This window comes from Gadus macrocephalus, chromosome 9 (genome assembly GCF_031168955.1).
Source record: "Gadus macrocephalus chromosome 9, ASM3116895v1".
NCBI lineage: Eukaryota > Metazoa > Chordata > Actinopteri > Gadiformes > Gadidae > Gadus > Gadus macrocephalus.
In genome coordinates, this window is record NC_082390.1 from 6,763,544 (window position 1) to 6,789,050 (window position 25,507).

A 25,507-nucleotide genomic window follows, 5' to 3' on the forward strand; every position below is an offset into this window, starting at 1 on the left:
ATGTCTTTGTGTGCATGCATGTGTGTGTGTGTGTGTGTGTGTGTGTGTGTGTGTGCCATAGGATCTGAGTGTGACATCTAACTGACATAAAAAGCGGTCAGATCTGTAGCAGGAGCTTCTCCACCAGCTCACCTATCGGGATACTGACGTGAGATCGGGGGGGGGGGGGGGGGGGGGGGGGGGGGGGGGGATAGCCAAGACTATCCCTTGGCTTAGCAAGATGCCTAACCCCCACCTGCTCATTAATAATGATGATGTATAGAATAATTCACTCCCAAGTGACCTTGGATAAAGGCATCAGCTAAATAACTAAATGGTGAAGTTGAGATCACTTCCGTGAGGGGAAACTTAGTTGTGAATTGGAAAGGAAGAAAGTGTGCTAAAGTACCGGCCTATACCTCCATGAGGGCTCCCACTTACACTCATTATGGCTCACTAATTCAATGAGGAATCCATTAATTGTATTTCCCAGCACTCATGATCTGCAAATGAGTTTAGACTCTTTTTTTTTGCATTTGCAGAAAGCGCTATAATTGCACGGCAGTCACAGATGCTATTGCTCCAATCGTTTTAATTGTATTCCTTCCTTGGTTGTGTGTTGCAGATGCCAATTATGATACACTTGTTATGGCCGGCCATATTCTGCCATCTTTTAAAGATACCTTTGAATGCATTTTATTTCTATGCGCTTTGGCCAACTCCATGGCAACAGAGCTCCATTGCTACCATATATCGTTTTTTAAAAGTGTTTATTAAACAATCCATTTTCAGGTAGACTTTGTTGAGGGCGTACAATGTGTGATCGATACACAGTAAACACAGTAGTAAGGGATCAGACTGCATGAGGTATCGTGCCCAATGGGTGAGAGGAGCCGTATGACAGCATCTCTCCTTCTCCTGTCTCATGCTCCTTTAATGAACATATGCAAGCTTTTTGAGTGAGGGTATGAGCACATGTATAATCCACAGCATCGTACCAGCCTTGCATTCAGATTCCTTGTCATTGTTGTTTTAACTTGGCCGTGCACAACACATTTTTTTATAGTCGCTTCAATTTGATTGTACGCTCTAATTCTCCTCGGCCTCACTTGTAAATCTCATCAGATAAAACCGTAGTCTGCTAAACGTGTTTGCATTGGGGGGCATGTCCATGGTGCTATTACCAAGAGGCTGCTATCATCAATCACTGCATTGCATTGTATTGCACCAGCAATAGAGTCACCATCTCCCCTTCAGGAACTGTACCCACAGCTTAACCTTGTCCATCACCTCTATCTGCAAGGGCACCCTGATGTCCTGAATTATAATGTACTGGATGGATGTGATGGTCTTTCTTCCATGGAGCTCCGTGTGGTCCCACAGATTACAGGCAACCCGGGCCTCCGTCATTTATTTGACCTTTCTGCTGAGCACAGCAAAGGCAGTGTGTGAGCATGTGCCATGCAGGCAACAAAGCTCTGATTAATTATCTTCTTGTAAGGAGAGTGACTGAGATTGAGTGTGTGAGAGAGTGTGTGAGAGAGAGAGAGAGAGAGAGAGAGAGAGAGAGAGAGAGAGAGAGAGAGAGAGAGAGAGAGAGAGAGAGAGAGAGAGAGAGAGAGAGAGAGAGAGAGAGAGTGAATAGTTATATTTGCATGCAGGGGTGTATATATATATATGAATGTCTGAAATTCTCAATGGTATGCTTTATTCACCAATACGTGGAAGGGTGCGTGTGTGTGTATTTTTTGTCAGCATTTATAACAGCATAGTGTTCACCCTGTTGTCATCTCTCTCTCTCTCTCTCTCTCTCTCTCTCTCTCTCTCTCTCTCTCTCTCTCTCTCTCTCTCTCTCTCTCTCTCTCTCTCTCTCTCTCTCTCTCTCTCTCTCTCTCTCTCTCTCTCTCTCTCTCTCTCCCTCTCTCCCTCCACTACAGGGCTGATTGTACCAGGGCTTTTGTGGAATCTCATCAGCCCGGCTGCGTTTGAGATAAGTGGAGAATCGATAGCCATTGATTAAGGACTCTTCCACATGAAACTCTTCCCCCTCTTATCCTCCACCTGCAATCACCTGAAGCCCCAAAACCCCCCAACGGGAACCCCCTTGCCTGGTGGTGATGTACCCAGGGTGACGTCCAGAGGTCAGCCCTGGACCTATCAGTGAGGAGCAGCCAGGAGGGCCACTACACTCACTAAACTCCAAACACTAGCAAAGTTCCTGAACACTTTCCCTCAAGCAGCTCTGCCGGTTATCCCCGAGTAGGCAGCGGGGATACGGGAACCAATTTGGACTGAGTTGTTGAAGCACTATCAAGAAATATGTTTCACTCGCATTTTAGCTTTGTTCACCTTTTCTCATCATAGTTTGTGTTAAGAACCGCCTGTGCGATCTGGTTGACCCGATGGTTTAAACACGTGCCCGTCAATGAGTCTTGATGTCATTCTTTCTGATAGTTGATGTACTACACTTAAGGTTATTGGACCTTGACTGGGGAGGAAAGAGGTTCAGCCTTCCCATTACCCATCACTCCCACTCATTGATTCCTGGCCAATTTACCACCACAGCCCATCTTAGCTGCTGACACTGGTCAGACTGTGTGTATGTACATGTATGTGTGTTTTGTGTGTGTGTGTGTGGGGGGGGGATCGCTATGTGATTGAATGTGCACAAAAATAAACACATTTAAGTGTGCATTTCAATGCAGTCATTCAGGCGGGTCGGCATGGTGTCTGCGCTTAGTTTAGGGATAATTGACTCTTTATCTCCATAAATATAACACAGAGCACTAAAACTTTATGAAAACCACTGAGATTGGAAGCTCATGCCAAAGTCTGACAGTGACTCGAGACCACAAAGAGCAATCAGCAACACGGGCTAAAATAAACAACCAATTAATTTCTGAGATGAAATGGGGATAAAAAACATGCCAAGATTTTATTTCCTTGGGGGAGAATCAAGGGTTATGGGCTTCGAAATTACGATTTATTTAAATGTTATGAATACTGTTCAGGGGAAAGCTTCAGCTCATGTGATACAAGAATATTCATCCTTCTTTTGAAGTGATGCTGTGATTATTTTTATAACGGAATGCAAAAATACATGGATGAGTGGAACTTCATCTGAAATATCACTGAAATATTATAGGTTGTTGGACCAGTCAGAGCTCCTCTTCCAGTCCGCTTGCCTGCTGATGTTTAAAATCAAGATACTGAGGAAAGCCCTCTGGAAATCTGGTTATGAGGCTGTTGATTTTTAAGAAAGTTGAGTTGTGCTCTTACTTGCATAATTCACCAATGTGTCACACTCACACACACAAATGCAGACACACACACTCTTACACACCACATACACACACACACACACACACACACACACACACACACACACACACACACACACACACACACACACACACACACACACACACACACACACACACACACACACACACACACACAGTATTTGGCATATAAGAGTCTCTCTACCTGTCTGTGTGTGTGTGTGTGTGTGTGTGTGTGTGTGTGTGTGTGTGTGTGTGTGTGTGTAGTCCCTGGCATTGGGGATGATTGACCTAGTATCATCCCTGGTTGCTCCTAGATAACATCCCTATTGACCAATCACTAGCCTACCTTCTTCGTCTGCAGGTTAGAAACCAGTATTTTTGATGGGTTTGCATATCAGTATGGAGTTGGTTTAATCTTATAATTGAGCCTTTAGCATATACATAGATAGTTGTGCTTTCGGTATAAAGCTAAATATGGTTCCGTTTTAACAGCTGTTTGTTACTGAGGTTACGTCTAGATAGTGCAATTTTTCCCACACGTATATCATTATGTCGTCTTTCAAACCAAATAGGTTCGGTTTTGTGATTGATTCTTCTTCTCGTCTTTGTCGATCATTAAATAACAGACTCTTGGACAATGTAAGCAAATCATTCAAAACCAACCTTTGTTAATGCCTTCAATAACAAAGTTCTTCAAACCTTAAGCCCCAGGCGACGAGTAAGGCTAACCAAAGTATGTTGAATCCAATGGTATATTGTAAAAACAGAAGTTAAGTCATATTGGTGCTTATGGTAATGCATGCAAAGCTGATATTTTGGTGAGTTTTGCATTGTCCTTACAACCTTCAGGAAGGAACACAAATAGCTTCCAGCAGAGCAGCTGTTCGTAACTAAATGTGTAAGCTGCTACGGCCAAGGCTGGTCCTTGTTTGCTGAATGTTGTCTTACTGTGCTTATTTTGAACTTCAGTGTCTTAAATACATCTTCTCTCCGTGTAGCTAATTCATCTCAATCGGGTCTGTGATGGACTTAAAACAAGGCTTTTGACAAACATGAAGCATCTCTTGTCATTATTTTATGTAGCGTCTGAAGTTACAAAATGAGACACACAAAATGAGACACACAGACACACGCACATACACACAAACTCACTTGTTAGTGACACACAAACTCACTGTTTACAACCCTTGAAAGTAAATGAAATATCATAGTTGGCAATTACTATGACATTGGTCTATGGAAAAGTATGGTTTGTTGATAACCCTTAAACTATTTCAAAGACGTTTCCAAAGAATTGTCTCAGCGGAAGTCTTCTCTGTTTTTCTGGCTCTCATAGGAATACTAGATACTGTCCACCAATGCTCACATGACCTTAGTACATGACCTATCTCTCATTCTGGTCTTCTTTCCCATCAGACACAGGATATGGGTGTCAGGAGGGGGAGGGGGGAGGACATCATGTAGAGGTATCCACAACATTGGTTGTGCAATGAATGATGATGTATATTTGTATTGTGTATTTGGTGTGAGTGATTTTACTGTGCTGCAATGTTTACAACCTTATTTAGTGGCAATAGCATCAATAAGTGTATTTATATGAAAGGCACTAACTTAGGGAACACTCAATTACACAAAGTGTGTGACACTTTATTACACAAAGTGCTGAAATGCAATGAAAGGAGAATACATTGGATACAGTTGCAGTCATAAAGATACCTCCCTGTGCATTTTGTACATTTGAAAAAAGTCGCCTGAGACCTGCTTTTATCTCTCCGTAAAATGTATTTTAGGATAAAAGGTTTTATTGCGGATTTAAATCAGAAAAGTATGTTTTCTTCTCTTCGTCACTTGTTCTTACTCATCATGCCATTTTTAAATGCCTCTACTCCTCCGTTGTGGACTTGGAGTGTTTGGTACCAATAGCACGCCAGATAAATAATAAACTGCATCTTGGAATAATATTATGTCTGCCAGTGTTTAATTAATCATCATTCATTGACATTATTGTACTATAAATACACATTAGAACACCATGAGATTTGACTGGTGACAGGAAAACCAGTAGGAGATGCATGTCAGGAAATGTAACGTCAGCCAATTCATTGAGTGTAAGTGGGTAACGGAGATCAGGGGGATTCTGGGTTATTTACGTATATATGGCAAACACCCGGATCGATATTCTAACCAGGAACCGACTTTGATTAATCATCTACTCCATTAGATGAGTGGGCAGTAATAATAGGGACAGGCTGCAAATCTATACGTCTAATGTTCGAAATCAAAGTGTGGCAGATTTAGAGTAGCAGTGTGCTAAACTTACTGAGCATTGCAACCCCTTCTACGCCAATAGGACGGTTTATAATTACAATGGAGTAGCAGGCGCATTGAGTGCAGCTTCCACAATGAAAGAATTTGACAGTGCTCTGCACTGACTTTCAAAGAAAAGGCCCCAACTGAGTTTGGTTGAACAATGAAACGTAGCCTGCTCAGCATTCATGGCTGGCCTTCACCATCGTAGCTGAACCTCTGGTTCCATGTAAAATCAGATTATGTTGTGATGAGGTCAGTTCATCTTACCTGTGCAGGTTTTATTACCTAGCTTCTCATTCTAGGTGAAAAAATAAATAAAATCTATAATTAACAATTATTCGCCAAAGGCAATGTGAATAGTGTTTCGGATCCTTAGCCTGAGGTGAATAATTGTTTTAATATACTACACGTGAACACTCCAAAAATAAACTAGATAACAATTTTTGCCGGGATTTATTTGTTTTTATTAGTGGTATATTTGTTTTTATTAGCGTAGCGAGACGATTAAAACAATATCCAGAGTTTGATTGAGATATTGTGTACCGGTATATATACTAATAGAATATATCGCTATATATTTAGGCTTATTACCTTATTAATGATTCACGTAATCCTTATTAATGATTCATAAACATTGAGGTAAATCGAATGAGACAAAAGAGGAAAAAACCTTTCCTCGAATATTGTGCAAATCCTGTGTGCATTGTGTTTAATGACTAACTAAGCAAGTTAGTAATTATGATACCATACTTCCACTGCCTGCTCCGTTGACCAGGCCTTAAACCTGTGTGTTTCTAGGTGGGTTATGTATGGAGGTAAACGACACAAAAGCACCAAAGTTCACTCACACCCTCTTCACATCAATGAATGATATGCAAAGGCCCAAGATCTACCATGTAATGCCATGGTACACCCAGTATCCCTCCTCTTTCCTTCCTCTACAGGGTCTTGTCTAATTCACGGGCTGATTTACAGCAGGCATGGGCATGTCGGCCTAATGATAGAAGCGCCACAAGCTCTCCCTAGTGGGGTGTCTGCCAAACAGGACCCCCCGCCCTCCCTCACCTTAATCCGTGCGGAGACGTTGTCAGAGCGCATGCATGGAGCCTCCTTCCTCCTCCCAGGCTCTGGTCAGGACAGGAGAGCCCCACTGCCACCCTGGCACCGGAACAAAGTGCCGTAACAGCTGCCTGCTAATTGATTCTGTGTTGATGCCTCAAGTCTAACCTGTGCCACCGAGCGCAGCCTCGCTGTTTCAGAGCAATTATGTAAGAAGACATTTTGCACTGTTAACCAGACCCAGCAATGAAGTCTCTGGTTAATTATTGCCTACTGCCTTGACATGTTCAGGCACTTTATTAGGCTATCTTTCTATCTGGTGCAGGTAGGAGTTGGTGAATGATTGGGTAGCTGTTTCTCTAGTGTTCTTTACTTAATACAATAATTAATTAGCATTTTGAGTATGAGTATGTGATATATTAGACGACTTAAGCTAATACAGAGTTAGGGTTCTGGTGAAATCCTATAGGCTACTTCTATTTGATTTATATTAAACGTTGTTGTTTTTCAAATCTGGGTCGTTTATCCTATTTCCTTATTGCTTTGGTTCTATTTGTCTGCTTTAGTGTCGTTCAGGAGGCTGTCGACGAAAGGTCCGCTGCTCGAACTCAATCCATGAAACATGAAGTCCACCAAGTACTTCCTCGGCATTTGGTGACAGGCTATCGCAGCAGAGCAAACATCCATTGTCCCGGAGGCTTTTCATGACATAAAGGATAAGGATTGTCCATAAGGCTTTTCACTACTGAACATAAAGGGTATTTAGTTAGTCTGCCTCCAGAGAGCATGATTGGCTGGGAGTCGCGCCAGGCCTTCTTCAACCAAGACGGGGATCCAGGCAACTGTCTTACTGCAGCAGAGAAATGCTTGCAGTTGTCAAAAGAAGAGTCATTGATGAACAAAGTTGGATCCCTAGGCTGCCAGATAAGTCAATAGAACTTCCCGGAATGGCCCTGGAAGTAGATCCACACTTCAATAACAAGCTGGGATTTCTTTGTGAATCACGCTTGTAACCCAGGACATAAGTCAAAAGGTGCCGATGAAAACCTCAGGGCACAATAAGAAGGCCAAGCACGAAGTAGCCTAATAGAAAACTGGTTCTGTCCAAATCAGTTTTTTTTTGTTCTGAACTGCCTTCCACTGGTGAAAAATATGAAGACACATAATCATTGGTCTGAAGTGATTTGGGTGCCAGGTTTCAGGTTAGTTATAATCCCTAAAGTCCTTAATCCCTAAATTCTAGGTAATATGGTGAAATAGAAAATCCCCAATTCTGAATGAATGCTGACTGTAAGGATTCATTCAGTGGAAAAGTGCAATATACATGTATACATGATTAAGGTGCATACGCAATCCAGGCACAGAGCACGCACACGCACGCACGCACGCACGCACGCACGCACGCACGCACAGCACGCACACACACACACACACACACACACACACACACACACACACACACACACACACACACACACACACACACACACACACACACACACACACACACACACACACACACACACACACACACACACACACCTCTTCAGGTTTCTCCCAGGGGTGGTATACCTTGTTGTTGGGCATATGTCAGATATGGCCAACGGGTTCCTGCTGGGGATAGCTTTCCAATATTTCACACACACTCCCCCACGTAGTAGATTTTAACCCGGTGTGTGTCCGCACACAAAGCCACATGCTGCTGCCGATAAACAAGCGGTGTGGAGTAGTGTTGGGTGGCTGGCCTTTGTACGACGTGAAAGGTTGACCCTGCAGTTTCAGGGCACAATGACAGGAGGCGGGGCCTAAATATCAAAAGATTTGGAGGTGTGTGGGTCTGTGTGTGCGTGTGTTTGAGTGGGTGTTTCTTTTGGTCTGCTTACCGTCTTTGTTTACTCAATACACCTTGCACTTGGCTTGCTTGCTTGCAAAACTTTTAGTCTTCAATTATGTTTCAGTCTAATATCCAAACACGTTTAACAAAACGATTCACCAAAACCTAATTTATGTGAACTTAAACGTGTGCACATCCCCTGAAAATTCGTGTATCAAATAGAAAGTATCGAACTGAAATTGTATTTCAGTTATCATGAGCCTCTGAAAATTAGCGGGCTCCTGGGCTCCACCGCCGTTGCCAAGGCTCCCGTGTACGAGCCGCGGCGGCGGAGACGCGCTGCCGCGTCTGTACAGTACTGCTAGACATGGCGGCGGACCTGCACCCCGAGTGGATATCCTGCCTCCCACCTTACTGGAGTTACGGGGTAACGCGGGATGGACGCGTCTTCTTCGTAAAGTAATAACCGGGACTTGGAAACGGGCAAAGTATATCCCCATGTCCGTTTTTAAACGTGTAACGCCTTTTCCGTTTCTTACCAACAGCGAAGAAGCCAAGAGTACAACCTGGCTGCATCCAGTGAGCGGCGAGGCGGTGATCACCGGCCACAGGAAAACTCCAGGTACGGGTGTTATCTAGTCTTTACCTGGTAATTTAGCTCACGTTATACTCGGTATAGCCGTCGTTTTTCCACTTCTAGCCGTGAGGGTGAAATTGTCACGGTTGAACCCCCGGGCTTTGAAGATAGATGCGCGAGCGGACTTTGGCGCTCGGGCTTTAAAACAAAAAAAGACGAGTCTCTCGTGCACCACCACCTCTGCCAAGGTGCCACTTTGATTGCCCCTTCCGAAGTTCGACACTTATATTGGCGAGGTACAACGTCCATCTTCACCTCCGGGTAGACTTACACTGAGAAAGATAACAATTATATATACATTAAAAAAAAATACCCGTACAGGTGGATATAGAATGTGTGTTCACTGAGAGAGCATAATATACAGAGCATAATATATAGAACACAATAAAGAATCGGTAATATACAACCTCTATATACTATAAGCATGCCGTGATGTCGTTAAATAGAGCCCCCTGCTCTAGTGAGCTACTGTGGGCTTTAGCGGCACCGTTGTGGGATCACTGCTTTGACAGTGATCCAGCAACAGCTGCTGAATAGTGAGCTAGCGCATGTGAGTCAATATATTTATCTCGATTCGTAAGGTCCTGTCCACTTCAACGTTAAATTCAATTTAATGGCTCATTCTTATGCTTTACTGAATGCCAGAACCCGAAAAAAAATCACCGCAGCGCTTTTTAGTGAGTGTGGCTGTGAATATCTGCATGTTTTGACAGCCAGCATGGGCAGGGTCAGTTCAGCCGGTTTTCTCTGGCTCTCTCTCTCTCTCTCTCTCTCTCTCTCTCTCTCTCTTCTCTCTCTCTCTCTCTCTCTCTCCTCTCTCTCACCTCTCTCTCTCTCTCTCTCTCTCTCTCTCTTCCTCTCTCTCTCCTCTCTCTCTCTCTCTCTCCTCTCTCTCTCTCTCTCTCTCTCTCTCTCTCTCTCTCTCTCTCTCTCTCTCTCTCTCTCTCTCTCTCTCTCCTCTCCTCTCTCCCCCCCCCCCCCCCCCTCTGTTTTGGCATGACCCTCCCTTAAAACAGACCTACCGACGGGGTGGAAGAAGGATTCACTTTCGAGGGAGCACGATGTTTCATCAAGTAAGTCTGAAAGCACTGCGTCCTTCCTCGTTATCATCAGGTTATTATGTCACCGGGATTCATAAAAGAACACCCCCATGCCTTCAGAGCAGCACGACGACACGGGTTCCAATTCAAACGGGAAGCACCATTTACGGCTCCGACTAGGGACCTTAAAAAGCTCCTTTGCCTGCACTGCACCTCGTCAGTTATCATTACATGGTCGCTCCACATATATTTGGGCGTAGTGTAGACTACTTTTCGTCCCCAAGGCTTTCAAACTTTTCTGTGTCTGTCCCTTGTTGATCCTCTCTCCGTTTGCCAGTAGGGCAGTGATGTTTGTTTGAATTGCATGATTAACGTATTATTATAATAACACAATGACATTATAATTATCTGTATAATCATATTGTTTTTTGTCAAGTGCATATGAGCCACGTTTATCTGGTTGACCCACATGATTCAGAAGTTGTCCTTCCTACTATACCACCTGCTCTTGTGATAGCGTTGAAGGATTGTCACTGTCAACACTGATTCCTCAGCTGGCTGCTGAGAATAGATGAGATTAAAATCCGGTTGTATTTCCAACATATTGTTCACAACACATTTCAGCACGGGCCTTCAGAGCCTTGTGTGATTCTGTTTGGCAACATACACAAATGCCTTCTCCGTAAGAAGATTAGAGTCACACAGTATGTTCCCCTAATATATTGTTTCTTTTCATCCACTAAGTCCCTGTGCCTGCATGGCACACAGGAGCAGATTCAGAAAACCCAGCGGAGGGCATTCAGACTGTGAGAGAGGGAGTCAATAATGTCATATTCCCCTTCTAAATCACGGCCTCCTCCGTGCAAAACAAACACACTGCTCACCCACCGGTCATTAATTGAACGTTGTGCGTCTGCCACACTACTCAGACTTGCACGGGGGATGTTGTCTGGGGTAGACTTTGCAAACAGCACGATGTTGTGAGTCAGTGTGAGTGATTACAAGGTGCTATTGAGATTCCTTCAAGCTGTTGGCCGTGGTGTGCAGACAATGTGTGAGGTTGTGTTTGTCTGAAGGAGAGGGGAGGCTGCACTAGGTTTGACCCAGCAAGGGTCGCTGTAGTAACCGGGAACTTGGTTTAACCTCGGTGTGGTTAGCACAAGCCACAGCGATGTTTACCTAACGGTGTGTCTCTGTTGTCCCTTTGTTTGTTCCCCTCTGTGGTTCAACATGGCGATGTAGGTATCCCCCAGGAGTCCTTATAAGGGCAATCAGCAGTCTTTCTCTTCATCTCATGTACTGGGTCTGTGGCACTATCAATGTAGTTGAAAGCCGTAGCTGAGATGCTCTTTAGAACAATCAATGGAGTGGGAGCTTGTGCCTGATGGAGCTATCAATGGAGTTGAAACAGGAAGCTGAGATGTTCTTTTGCTGGGATCATCAATGGAGATGGAATTTCTACCCCAGATTTCTTGAGGATCTTCAAGGTACTTCAAACATGTGGCTAAGGTGTTTGATGTTTGTTGTTAGTTGCTTGTTGTTGAGTCATCAATCCAGCCTCTCCGAATTTAATGCGATCATTGTTCTAATATGTCGGGTGTTGACAATTTCGGCTCATAACTATCTCTGACAGAGCTCCACATCTGTCCAGGCACTGTGAGAAGCTGCCAAGTAAATCCTCTGAAAATCCTCCAGCACCAGTTATTTTAATGACCTACCCCTCATAGTGAACAGGGTAACGCTGTTCCACAATATTATAGCCTTTTCAGTTTGCTTACACTTTGTTTTTATTTTGTATCTCGTCAGTCGTCACTTGCCCGATGTCTTTTTTGGAAAAACAAGCTGCCTGAATCCAAGCCATATGACCGCACTTGGATCCATATAAAGGCTAGCTACGTAGCTTTAAGCTGTTGCTGTTGGGGTACACAGCATGGGCTTCAATGAGCAGATTGTGCTGACATAGCCGCTCTCTCTGATTGGATGTGTTCTCAATGGGGAGCGTGTGGGGGTCTGGGTGCTGGTGTGACAGTGTGCGAGGAAGGCCTGACTCATCTGCGAGATTTGATTCCTTTATGGGATTGTGAATGAATGGAGGTCGACGCAGATGTTTGATCAAATCAAACATCCCTGTGAGTCTTCCTTCGCAATCCGCCACTCCGTTCCCAGGTTATATTGTGGGTGGTCATGCTGCAAATACGGCCTCTAATTATTTTAGTTTTGTGGAGAGGCTGTGTCATGTGCCAACACCTTGCGCCTCAGCCTCCGGCCCAGGGGGGGGTTAAAACCCGCCCAGTGTGCAATAATACTGAGTGTTTTATGACTAGCTTGTTACGACATCACATGAGTAGGCTTGTCCCGACTTAATTGCGTCCATGTTATAAGAGCACATGTAAGCATAGGCCGACACTCAAGCAAACAACCCCGCACTCACGCACGCACAAACACACACACACACATGCACGCACACATGCACACGCATGCACGCATACACAACCGAGAGGCATCCCAGGACAGCATGGAGAGTGAGATAGACATTGATGAATGTCTAGTATCTAAATTAAATAAAACATTAACCATTAATGAAATACATCCCATTAATGGGTTTGTACAGACAAATACTTATTTTCCTTTTAATGATGTACCTAGATACATTGCTTTTGAGGTTCTATGGGATTTTCACATTTATAGCAGCTAAGCACTAAGCCCTACACTGAAATACACTGCAGCTGAGTGGCATATGCTTTTTGAATGTACTGCAAAACCAGGATTGATATAGATAACACAATGTATAATTAGAAATAAGTATTATTGTATGTCATTGATTTAATTCTTTCCAATGCCCGTATTATTGGCTATGCTCAGAAGTGATGTGCTCTGAACACTAACTAAGAATTACTTCATTTGTTCAACATTACTGTTACACTCCTCCTAAATGTGTCTCGCAATGAATAGCTATGAAACATTAGCATAAAGCCTTATGTATACCAAGCATCTTATCATGTTCAGGAATGGTAGGCTCTGGCTTCATCTATATTGCAGATTCAGATGCTTTGTAGTCGTCTCACTGTTGGTCTCTCTAGCCTGTGCCCTTGTCACTTCATATTCCCTTGAATAATAACAGCGATCTTCCATTGTTACGAATGGCTAAGCTTCAAGTAATGAGGCACCGTCTCAAGACAGACTGTGCTTTTAAATGATCAGAACGACTGCTGGCTAATTATTCAGGCTGTATTTTGGTTCATCTCCTGGAGACATGGCTCTTGTCTTGAAGTACATTCTTTTGCTCTCCTGACAACTCCTTTGTGTAAATTGCGACATCAAAATGTCCGCCAGCCTAGTGCTGAGACATGATATTCATTAGGTTTTGTATTTCTGGATTTCCGCTGGTGAATTATGCATCGTAGACCACAGAAGATGACGATGGTGTCAATTGGGGCAAATTTTTGTTAAAAGTCTCGGTAGTGGATTACTGATAGCTTGGGGAGATTGTTGAATGTTGTCTGAGTGCACTTTATAAGTACGTCCTGGGTGCTTTTTGTTGCTGGGTGGATCAATATTGAATCCTCCTATTGAATGATATGATTACTCCTCAAAGCATCTTAGTACAATTTTGTTTCCGAATGCAATCCTCTTATGGATTAGTCAATTGGTGCTCTGCCTGTCGTCTTCACTTAAACGCAACTGTTTATCATTTGATGTTATGTGGTTGGCATTTGGGATATCTGCCAAGTGCATTGATTGAATGAGACATGCCGTTGACCCGAGAGAAATGAGGCACTTGCACGAGGTGGCCTATCAGACAGCTTTTGTCATCTCCTGGGATCCAGACCAGTGTTGTTTTTGGCAGGCATTTTAGATTTAGTTTTAGTCTTAGTCTTTTTGACGAAATGCTTCTTAGTTTTAGTCCCATTTTAGTCATTTCTATCTTTGAAAGTTTTAGTCTAGTTTTAGTCTGACCAAAACTCAAAAGGTTTTAGTCTAGTTTTAGTCCGACGAAAACTCTGTGTGCCGTGTGCGTGCAGGCGCAGCTGCGCGCGAGCGAGGCATTTGGTGTGTGATGGGGGCGTGACTGTTAGGACAAGCAGCTGGCTCCATTTCTGATGTCTGAGCTCTTGATTGACATTGCACACATATTATAGTTGGCGGGAAAAAAGCATGTTTTGAAACTTTGTTCGTCCACTCACTAACAATTTAGTCTCGTCTAGTTCTCGTCTGACGAAAATTTCTACATTTTTCGTCACATTTTAGTCTTTATATGGCTTTGGTGACGTTCGTCTTAGTCTCATTTTCGTCATGGAAAAAAGGGGTCTGACGACGTCATTTTCGTTTTCGTCTTGCCTGACGAAAACAACACTGATCCAGACTGTGTATGGTACTTGCACTGTCTTCATTTTAAAGACTTGTGGTCAATTCAGGTAGGAAGCGCAGAGCAATGGACATTGCATGCATAGCTCTTTGTAGATGATCATTCCCTTGCACTGTTACAAACGGTTGCTAACCAGGTTTATGATAGAAATTTCCCAACATATATTGTATATTTCGTTTATATTCAACACAAAGGTGCACGATTTGCTGTATCAAGCTATCTTCCGACTCAATTTTGAAGATAAAAGCTCTTCCCACCCACCTTCAAAAAGCGAGGCTTGCCGAGAAAACGAGACATGACATTTCTCTGCGCTGCTGCAGAGTCGGAGCAATTAACCTAGATCCCGGTAACCTTAAAATTAGCATCCACATGACATAATAATGTGTTCCCTAACCATATTGTATCCATCCTAAATGTTGGCTCGGGTGTACGACTCCCAGCTGAAAGGTACTGGGTTTATCCCAATGTCATCCTTGATCAAGATTCCCTAAGGCCTACTTTCCTTAAGCACTTCTATGTATCCGTCTGAATTCACTGTAAGTCGCTTTGGATCAAAGCATCTGCTAAATGGTTAAATAGTAAATCGTAAGCTTAACTAGGAGCCATATGCGACCCCCTACCCACGTGGACTACAGGGGGGGCTACTACTGTACTAAACAAGTGCAGCCTATAGCAAGCGACAGCTATCTGAAAACACTTTCACAATAAGGTGACTGAAAGCTCCATCACTAGGGAGTGACCCGGAGAAGAAGGTTAAGTTTTGCTTTCAGGGTCGAGTATTCAGTCCTTCAGATCCTCCACCCCTAAAAGGGGGGAGGATCATATGTCTGTGGATGCTGACTCACTGACTCCTTCCCTCCCTCCCTCCCTCCCTCCCTCCCTCCCTCCCTTCCTCCCTCTCTCTCTCCCTCCCAGTCTCACACACAAACAGCTCATGTTGGAGGTATGGTACAAGATGAGAAACGGTAGATTTGGGTTTGTGGATCATCCATTCTGTCTGTCAGTCTCTCTAATGCCTGAGGAGAAGGGACGGATGGGAGGGTGGGGGGCAGACAGACAGACAGGCAGGCAGGCTGCTTTGGGCTGCTAAGACAGCGCTCACGTATTTAAGTCTCAGTGGGGGTCTTTGCCATCTGGCCTGTACCTCGAGCAAACTGCTAGTGGATTGTGTTTTTTACGTTAAGTTTAAAACGTCTGCTGTCATTGTTTTTGGTGTGTGTGTGTTTGTGTGTGTGTGTGTATTCATGCATGTAAGAGAGCTTCTGATATCAATGGCTGCTGCAGACCTACGCTGATTAGTGCAGTTTCCTCTGGAAATCGGCAGCTCAGGTCAGGTCAGGCTCCTGTGCTCTGCTGTTTTTAATTCATTCTAGAATGCTCGGCCACCATCCGGCCAAAGAACTGGCTTATTGCTATTGCATTTGCTATGAATCAACTAGGTCTGTCTTTGTTTTTGTATCCTCTGTAAGCTCTCAGACCATTGTGTGCTTGGATGGATATTGAAAAATCTGCACCTTGATTCTGGTGACGGTTGTTTACATCACCAATCACCGTTCAACGTCACCGCCCCCCTTGGTCCCACCGCTAGGGTACGACCACAGCTCCGACCCAGCAGGTAGTGAAGAATGTCTGGCAGAGAAAAAGTCCACTGGGTCCTTAAACTGCTCCTGCACTACTAAGCCATTCAACTTTATCTGCTCAAGCATCGGGTTGTGAGAGTGTAGCTCAACGAATATCGTCATTTCTCATATTACCAAATGCCTAGGGAGGAAGAAATAGCCTACGGTAATTATTTGGTTTCAAAGCCTCCTAAGTCTTAAATGGCATCTATGATTTAATGCTGGGAGAGCTCTTGAACTGCAAAGTAATCCTTTGTGTAATCTGCCATGAGCCAGGCACTGCTGATGTTGTGCCAAGCTTAGCTACTTCATTTGACTGCATTGATAACGGGCAGGGCTAGCTATGGCCTGTCTGTGGCTGCCACTGTGGGGCCGGTAGCTGGAAATTTGGGTCTTCCAGGAGGTGATGTCCTCAGCCCACCAGTAAAACAAGTCTGTAATATGTCTAGCCAACAACTTAGGAGAATACAATTTCTGTTATCCTTCCAATTATGTCTTCCAGCTATGCTTTTTTACCACTTTCCCTAACACAGAGCCTTATCCATTATTAATTTAGCACTAACATACTTTTTTAAGTTATAATTCAATTAGAGCTTCGGTTATAACCAGAATATTGCAGATTAGACCACATGGGTTACAGTTACTCATGATTTAGTGCTGCTTTAAGTATTTTTAATCATATTTTACAATGGGAAACTGACCAAAGTGTGTACCACTCAGCGTTTCCGCTAGAAGAAATTGGTGCCGGTCATGTGACCGGGAAGGTTTCATTTTACCGGTCAAATTGGAAAAAAATCGGTCGGATATTGTCCGTGTTTATTTCACTTAAAAAAATTGATAGGCAGGCTATATAAAGAAGAAGAATAAGTGTGTGATCATATTTTGATTCGCCATGGTTGTTAAATACCGGTGCTCCGCAAAGCTTGGGGCCGGCTTTCGCTAGCTTGCCGCCGTTTAGTTCATAAACCTACGGTAGTCTATAGCGATCAATTTGAGCGAGTGCACGAAATGTAACAACTTATTTATTTTATCACACAGGCTACGCTACAATCAAAACCCTCATTGTTTTACATGAATTGGCTCAACAAATGACCACTGTAGCATATTTAAACACAATTCAAATGAACACATTCAAAAGTATTTCTGCTCAATTTAAAAGGTTGAATCTCCTCGTGAGTGACTGAATGTTTGTATACAGCGCGCATGCTGTATGCGCGCAGGATTGATGCGCTCCATTTCTTTCTGTGGAGAACCACCGCCTTGAACATTACGCATAAAACGAAACCGGATCGTTTTCGCCCGTTTCGGCTCCGTGTGGATGGGGCCTTATTTCCAATCAGTCATTCTGACCGGAGACATTTAGAATTTTCGGTCCTCCTAATTTTTTTCTGGTCAAAGACCGGTAATTACCGGACAACGGGAACTCTGGTACCACTCTTTCAAAGCGTTTCACCCTGCAGGGCAGGGTCCACAATTAACACCTGCCACCATTCAATGGTGTACAGATCTGCCCGTTTGGTAGGTCAAAAACACCTCAGGGTTACGTACTACAACTATGTCTTGGCAAGTCAATTTTTCCACTCTGGCAGGTAAAAAGACGAGAAAAATTCTACAGTACATCTGGGACCCGCAGGCTGAAACCTTGAATAAAATGGCCAATTGTTACATGTATTCAGAAGTCTCCTTGGAATAATGACCTATTCATGGGGTATGGAGCGGCAGAGAGATCACAGTGTACAGTTTAAACGCTCATCGGCCAACGGGCCTGACCTGTGTGCACTGATGGAATCTCATTATTTTCTTCCTGGCAAGGTGCCTGTACTCTGTCGTTCGTGTCAATGGAGTCTTGGAATCAATTAAGCTGTTAAATAGGCACCAGGTTCCTGCTGAGTCAAGGTGAGGTGTACACACTGTCCCCTCCCCCCCCTTTCTCTGTCACTCTCTTTACTCTCTCACACTCTTGCTCTTCCTCTCTCTCTCCCTCTCTTCCTCTCTCTCGCTCTATCTTTCTCTCTCTCTCTCTCTCTCTCTCTCTCTCTCTCTCTCTCTCTCTCTCTCTCTCTCTCTCTCTCTCTCTCTCTCTCTCTCTCTCTCTTTCTCTCTCCCTCTCTCCGTCCATCTCTCTCTCACTCTCGCTCTCTCTCTCTCTCTCTCTCTCTCTCTCTCTCTCTCTCTCTCTCTCTCTCTCTCTCTCTCTCTCTCTCTCTCTCTCTCTCTCTCTCTCTCTCTGTTCTCTCCTGTCTGATCCCGTCTCAGACCAGCAGACACAGTGAGCACCGGGGCCAGTGGTTGTCCAGATGGGCTGTAATGATTAGGGGCTCTTGGAGGCCATCGCTCTGCTGGCTGCGAGTGCTGGGATAAAACATCTGCGGAGGACTTGGGAGTAAGTCGGGCACTGTTACCTCAAACAAATTGTTACAAATGCACTCACTCGCAATTTGTTTAATCTCAAGCCAAACCAGGAGTGATTTAGTGTGAGTTAGTCATTGAGTTTCTCAACAGCTTCTGAGAGAGAGAGAGAGAGAGAGAGAGAGAGAGAGAGAGGCCACCCACAGTAATGTGTCTCTCCATGTTATCCAACAGAGTGAATGGGGTGATACAGGGCTAGTTGATGTACTGGAAGCTGCCTAGTTTTCAATTTAGCAGTAGGAGCAGCAGATGCGTTAACATCACAGCTCCCTGGCTTTGATTTATGCCTTCTCTCTGCTTTTATAACAAAAGTATTATGGCTCGCTCTCTCTTTCTCTTTCTCTCTTGACTCTTTCTCTTTCTTCGTCTCTCTCACTCTCTATTTCTCTCTTTCTCTCCTCTCTCTCTCTCTCTCTCTCTCTCTCTCTCTCTCTCTCTCTCTCTCTCTCTCTCTCTCTCTCAGGTGTTTGTTGAGAGAGGAAATCCTGTCACCAGGACATTGTCTCTGCCTGTGTTTTCTCACTCGCCTATATGTTGTTGTAATCCTCATGCAAATCCCTATTCTATACCTCCAGCTCACTGACAGGTTGCACAAATGTATTGCTGCCTGAGGCGCTGGCCTTTGATGTTACCCATGTTGTCAGAGAGAGAGGGAGAGAGAAAGAGAGAGACATAGAGATAGAGAGACATAGAGAAAGAGAGGGAGACAAAGAGAGAGAGAGAGAGAGAGAGAGACCTTATCCGGCCTTATCTTTTCGTAGACTAATCTTTCTGAGAAACCCCAGGCTTTGTCATGATATGTTTACTTTCTGACAAGGTTGTTCATCTTTGCGTGGACTTGAAGGAGCCAGATAGAGATAAAAACAGGGTTTAATGGGGAGGTGGTGCCAAATCCCAGGAGAGGGTTTATTATTATCTCCCCAACGAACAACCCCAGCGAGTTGAATAACCTGTAGCGCCATTCAACGTTCAATCAGTCTGCCAGGCAGGCATTTTCATTTCAGCCATCCTTGTTCAGTTAAATATTGGTTGTTTAGTCCTGCCCGACTCCTTCTGTATGGACATTGACTGTTGCCTGAATATCCTGCTTACCTCATTCCAATTATGTTGGGAGTATTCATCTGTTTATCTGAGAGTGTGAGGGTTTGCGTGTGTTTTCATTTACATGCATGTCTGTTTGAGGCAGAGAGCACTGACAGTGTCCAATCCAATGCATTTATTGCTTAATCTTGCAGTGACTGCACTGCTTATGTCAGCAGTCTTTCTCTTTCCTCCCCCCCGCACTAACAAACACACACATATACACACTCATACACATACAAACACACACACACACACACACACACACACACACACACACACACACACACACACACACACACACACACACACACACACACACACACACACACACACACACACACACACACACACACACACACACACACACACACACACACAACCATTGCTCATTCCATTCCGGTTTGAACAAATATTTGACGTCCAAGTGCTAAGTAAACCGTACATTCTGACTTGCTGAGATCTATTGCCTATACTTACAGCCTATTTCTCTCAGACCGGCCATTACCGATCGCAATGCCTTCAACAGCAGCAAAGCAATATGCAGGGGAGCGATGGGGATCTCAAACGCTGCATCCAACGGGAACGTAGAGTTCTATTTTCAAACCTGAACCCTTGGCTGCCTGGTGCAAAGCTCATCCCCAGATCTACTTTTGTCCTCCCCCAGTGCTTCCTGCTCCCCTGCGCTCGCCGTCTGTTCGGGGTCAGCTGACTCACAGACAGACAGGAGGGACTGCCGGCTTTGCCCACAAATCCATGATGTCATCTGCAGTCTCTTGACTCTTATCAGATGTTTACTTTTCTTTGTGGGCTGCCAAGTGAACTCTTGCCTCACAAACTCTTGCCTCACAACTCAAATCTCGTCGCCTGCACTGTGTCTGTTAAGACTCGAATTCAGCCTAACCTAAAGCAAAACAAGTGCTGTTTTGAAGGCTGAGTTCAGTTTACGATTCTCAGAAAGTTGTATTTATGTGTAATTTGACTGGTGCAGCCAACTGTGGGCTAGTTTGATTTGGTTGCTTGCATGATGATGGTGGCACTCATTCTTAAATCTTATCTGTTCTGTTTTAATGTTGGCTTGGAAACTAGTGTGGATGATGCACATGTATTAGGCATTAGGAGCACTGTCTCTTTCTCTCTTTATCACTCTACTATTCTCTCTCTGTCTCTCATTATCTATCTATCTAACTATCACTCTGGATGTGGGCAAACTACAGTTGTTTTTTACTGGTTGCTTTCACGAATACAACCTTCATTTCTGTAGTATGTCGTTACTACCGCCAATACTACCATTAATATGCCGTTGATTATGACTAATGTGTAAACTGTGTACTGCCCTATTCCTATTGTCAGTCACTTATTGAGTGTTTTTAACGTGTGTGTTAAAAATGTGTGTGAAGGAAGTCAACTCAAACGCAACGTGATTGTAACGACTCCTGCCGTTGGCGTGCTGCCAAACTTGAAATTGGCTCTTTTCTGTAGATGGAAATGTTATATACACAGTGTATCGCATTGGACAGCATGGTTGGAATTGGTTTTGTTCTGGTAATTTGTCCAAGTGCGAGCGGATAGAGTACCTGCTGAGTATTCAGGCATGTTCTCAGGAGCCCTGATGACATTTGATATCAGTCTGAGTGGAGGCAACGTAGCAAGGTATTGGAGAAAATACTTGAACTAAAAGATGTGTCTCTCAATGTTCATAGTCAAGTGCGATTTGTGCTATAAGTATTCCCAATTATCTTTTTTGATGTTTAATAACGTATATATCTCAACGGATTTTGCACCACATTAAAGTTGGTAATCTGCAGAGCAAACCAAAAAAGGCCTGAAAGGATATTACTAAACACAACCAATTGACTACTAATAGAGTTAACTTAGTAAATTATGTAGTCTAATCATGAACCTCTTGGAAGGTAATACTAGTGTAGCATTCTCAGAACCCTCCTACTCTATTACTGTGAGCTACCAATTGACTGCACTGAGGTTCTCTCCTTGGAAAGATGAGCAGGACTTATTCAGTGGGCCCCCGTTCACACACTGCTCCTGAGCTCTCGTGAGTGTGGGAATGAATCCAGTGTTGAGCGGTTACCGTCAGCATGAAATATGCTTCTTAATAAAATTTGCAATAATAGCGGGAACCTGTACAGGTCACATTGTAAAAACATGACTTCACTAGTAAGAAAATCTGCGTCAGGGTACTTTCTGTGACACTGTTTGCCTCTGGTTTCAGTTTCATTCGAAAAGCAGATTGGCGTGTTTTTACTTCTAGTATGAGAGCATGAAACGGGAAGATTTATATCTAATTGACGGAAAATACGATTAAGATGTTGGCGACTACTTCTGCGGTCACAGAACTAAAGCAATGGTGGAGATATGATCCAGCTGCCTTTATGAGGAGCAGATTTTATGGCATTTAATTTGATTCTTGTTTTCAAGTTACATCCTGTCTGTTCCAGCATGTATTCTAAATTGTCCTTTTTCCCATGAGAGTCATGATACCGCTTAAGAAAAGTCATCATTTTATGACATCTCATTCATTTCACTTCATTTTACTGCCCTTTCCTCTGTCTCTTATATAAGAGGGCCTTGATTTCATAAACTCGGGTTTCAGCAAATACATCTGCTGCATCATTTCCGGATCGTTCGATGCGGTTACATTATTTTCTAGTAATGTCGTAGAGGTAGTTAAGAAATAATGAAGCTACTTCTAAAAATAGCGCGGAAGTTGAAAATACTCCAGTGTTCCGTCTTCCTCTGTCTCAAACTATGTCACAGATTGCTTTGGTCTTTATTTAAACCAGCTCAATAAGCAACAGTTTATCTGTTTATGCGTGCATAGCTGCACTTTGCCAAAATATATCTTACCCTGAATGCCTAAGCTACCGAGCTATTATTCAAAATACAAAAACAATAAAAAATGATGTCTTTGTATAGCTCAACTGGTAGAGCATTGTACTCACTGTCATTTACATGACGCGCAACTGTTGATACACAAATTCACACACCGACGGCAGAGTCAACCATGCAAGGCGACAGCCAACTCATTGGGAGCAGTTATGGCTAGGTGTCTTGCTCAGGGACACCTCAACGCTCAGCTAGGAGGAGCCGGGGCTTGAGCTGGCAACCTTCTGGTTTTAAGTCAACCTGCTCTACCTCCTAATTCAAGCCAACCCATAGGTCAGGTTAGGGTAAGGGGTTCAAACCTGCTAACCTCTAGAGTTAGGGGTTTGATTCCCACTGAGGGGCACCCTTGATAAGAGTGTATGGATTGATAGTGTTCATGTAAGATGCTTTAGATAGAAGCGTCACACATTTGTATTATTATGTAGGAGCTGTGTCTCTGTTGCATCCGCCTGCGTGTTGATGCTAGGTGTTACTACAGCTGGGCACAGAAGCACAGCATTGAGAAATACCTCACTCTCTCTGTCATGTGTGCTGTGATGAAGTGGAGCACAGATTCATTATTTGATATGCTCTTCTATCCTCTTTTGTGTTGAAGTTATTTCAAAGTGAAAAAAATATTATTATACATCAGTAACCCTAACCCTATGTGTTATAAGTCAACTTACATTACCATGCTCTTGTACAGCTCTGTATTTTTCAAATGAAGTCTTTTATTTGTTAAATTATTTTATTTATCGTCTGGCAGACTGCGATTTAGATACAACCAAAGTCATGTGTGTTGCTACTGCAGAATATTGTCTCATTTTATACCATATATTAGACGCCAGTATATTGTTCTGTATTGGATCTCAAGACTTTTCTGATATATATACACCTATATTTTGTATTATATATTATGTATAGAATATATGGTTACGGTTCATGTTTTGCAGCATCCTTTTTTGATAATTATGCATGTGTAGAAAGTCAGACGAACACTGACATGGCAAAACACGAAAAAAATTGTGTGCATGTGTGATTTGTTTGTATGTGTGGGATTCCGCACATGAGATTAATCTCACTGTATACAATGAATTGTTTGCACTCCTGACCTAGAACAGCTTGTTCTTTCCCTGTCTCTGATCCCTTTGGGCTTTTAGGACTGTTGAGTGTAGTGTCAGTCTCAGTTTCAGTGTTCACTATTTGTGAGCACTTCTTTTGACCAGCAGAGGGCAGTCTCATTGCATCGCAAATTCAGCAAAGATTCCCTCTTAAAGATCCTGCCCATCTTTGGCAGTACATTTTTAACTTTTTGGCATCTGAAGTACACCTACAATTAGTATTTCTTATTATAAATAGATCGGTGATATTCTTTCCCTTTGTCTTCTGTTTTTGGCCTTGTTTTTATTACAATTAGAAAGGCCTACAATTCAGACACTTGTGCCATGAGAGGGCAGTATAGTATTGTATTGTTTGCATACAGCATGTTACACAGATATCCAAGGGGATTTTACACAACAATAACATTGGTGACCACAGATATTCTGGCCCTCCTTGTGACTCCCACTAGGGTTCACCACAATGAACCCTATCGTCATCAAATGTCCCTCCAAAATGTTTTCCTCTATGTGTTTTTGTTACACGCCTTATATTACATCATGGTGTGATGCACATTGTTGCATATCTTCTTCCTTTTTATTCAGTCAAGAATTGAGAATTTATAGTATGATCGAACCTAGTGTTACAACACACTGTAGCATAACTCACTTCAACGTGACACGCAAGTGAGAATCCCATCATCTGTGTTTGTTTCCTAGTCGCCATGATCTCCTCCTAGTCCACGTCTGTCATCCTCGACTTGGAGCTCAGCCCACTTACAGTGCTCTGTCTTTGTCTCTTCTGTTTTCTTCTCCTTCCTACGCATTTCCTCACCGTGCGCCTCCTAATGTTGAATCATCCTCTCAGGTAAGTGGCACTTAAGCGCGTGGTTTAGAGAGGGCCCTAGTTCTTCTCGTCGCGCCCGGAGCGGCGAGTCAAAAGCGTGGGCGTTCGCGGCCTTGAGGTGATGCCGTACGTCTAGCGTGGCGTGACGTGTTTCACGCCGTCTGATTCTGTCCCCCCCCCCCTGAAGGCTTTTTGTTAATGTCTGTGAACGCCGTTCTCTTATTCCCACATTTTGGTCACAGATGTTCCCTGGATTGGATGAGGATGAAACCGGCAGCCGGGGGAGGCCCCACCCTCTCGCAGGATTTAGAATGCAGGCCGACGGAGTGCGGGGTGTTGACACTACGGGGGGGGCGGTGTGTGTGTGTTTGTGTGTGTGTGCGTGTGTGTGTATGTGTGCGTGTGTGCATCTGACTGTGTGTGTGTGTGCATCTGCCTGTGTGTGTGTGTGTGTGTGTGTGTGTGTGTGTGTGTGTGTGTGTGTGTGTGTGTGTGCGCCTGTTGGGCCGTAATGAAATTTATGTGAAATCATCATTAACACTAAATTAGCAGAAAATTTTAGGAAAACAACATGAAGTGTGCCATGGTTTCATTGGTGGACTTTTAGAAGTATAAATGTCTATCTATTTATATGCTAATATACTACCATGCTATCTAACTGTTTAAAATCGTGTGACATATTGATTATTCAAATGACTGCCTTTTTTCTGTGACCTGTTCATTTAGTAATGCTGCACAGCATCCAGAGCTGTGCTGCTGGTGTTCTTGCCACACTGCTGTTTTATCACCGGGACGCCCAAAATTAGTAAGACTAATTCAGAAACCGAGCGCGTAATCCTTCCCTTATGCTGTCACTCGCAACAGCTAAATCTGCTTTGACGAGACCAGACGTAAACAACAGTGTGTGTTTGAACATGTGTGTGTGTGTGTGTGAGTGTGTTTGGCAATTCTTTGGAGTAGTTGGTTGAGGAATTCTACCCAGTTTACTCCCCGCATGTCTTAAGTCTTACTATTAGTGTCTCAATGTTGCGTCACGGTCAACAGAGTACGCTCATGCCATAAC

The 25,507-nt window shown here is 43.6% G+C and overlaps 1 protein-coding gene across 1 annotated transcript in view; it reads left to right on the forward strand.

Annotated features, from left to right (window-relative positions):
* The first annotated feature begins 8,768 nt into the window (after nt 1-8,768).
* Nucleotides 8,769-25,507, forward strand: part of LOC132464217 (pleckstrin homology domain-containing family A member 5-like) — a 68,029-nt gene continuing 51,290 nt past the window's right edge. The window contains 4 exon segments of the mRNA XM_060060491.1: nt 8,769-8,925; nt 9,012-9,088; nt 10,120-10,134; nt 10,137-10,176. Of these exon segments, the coding sequence (XP_059916474.1) occupies nt 8,834-8,925; nt 9,012-9,088; nt 10,120-10,134; nt 10,137-10,176 (224 nt within the window). The 5' untranslated portion in view covers nt 8,769-8,833.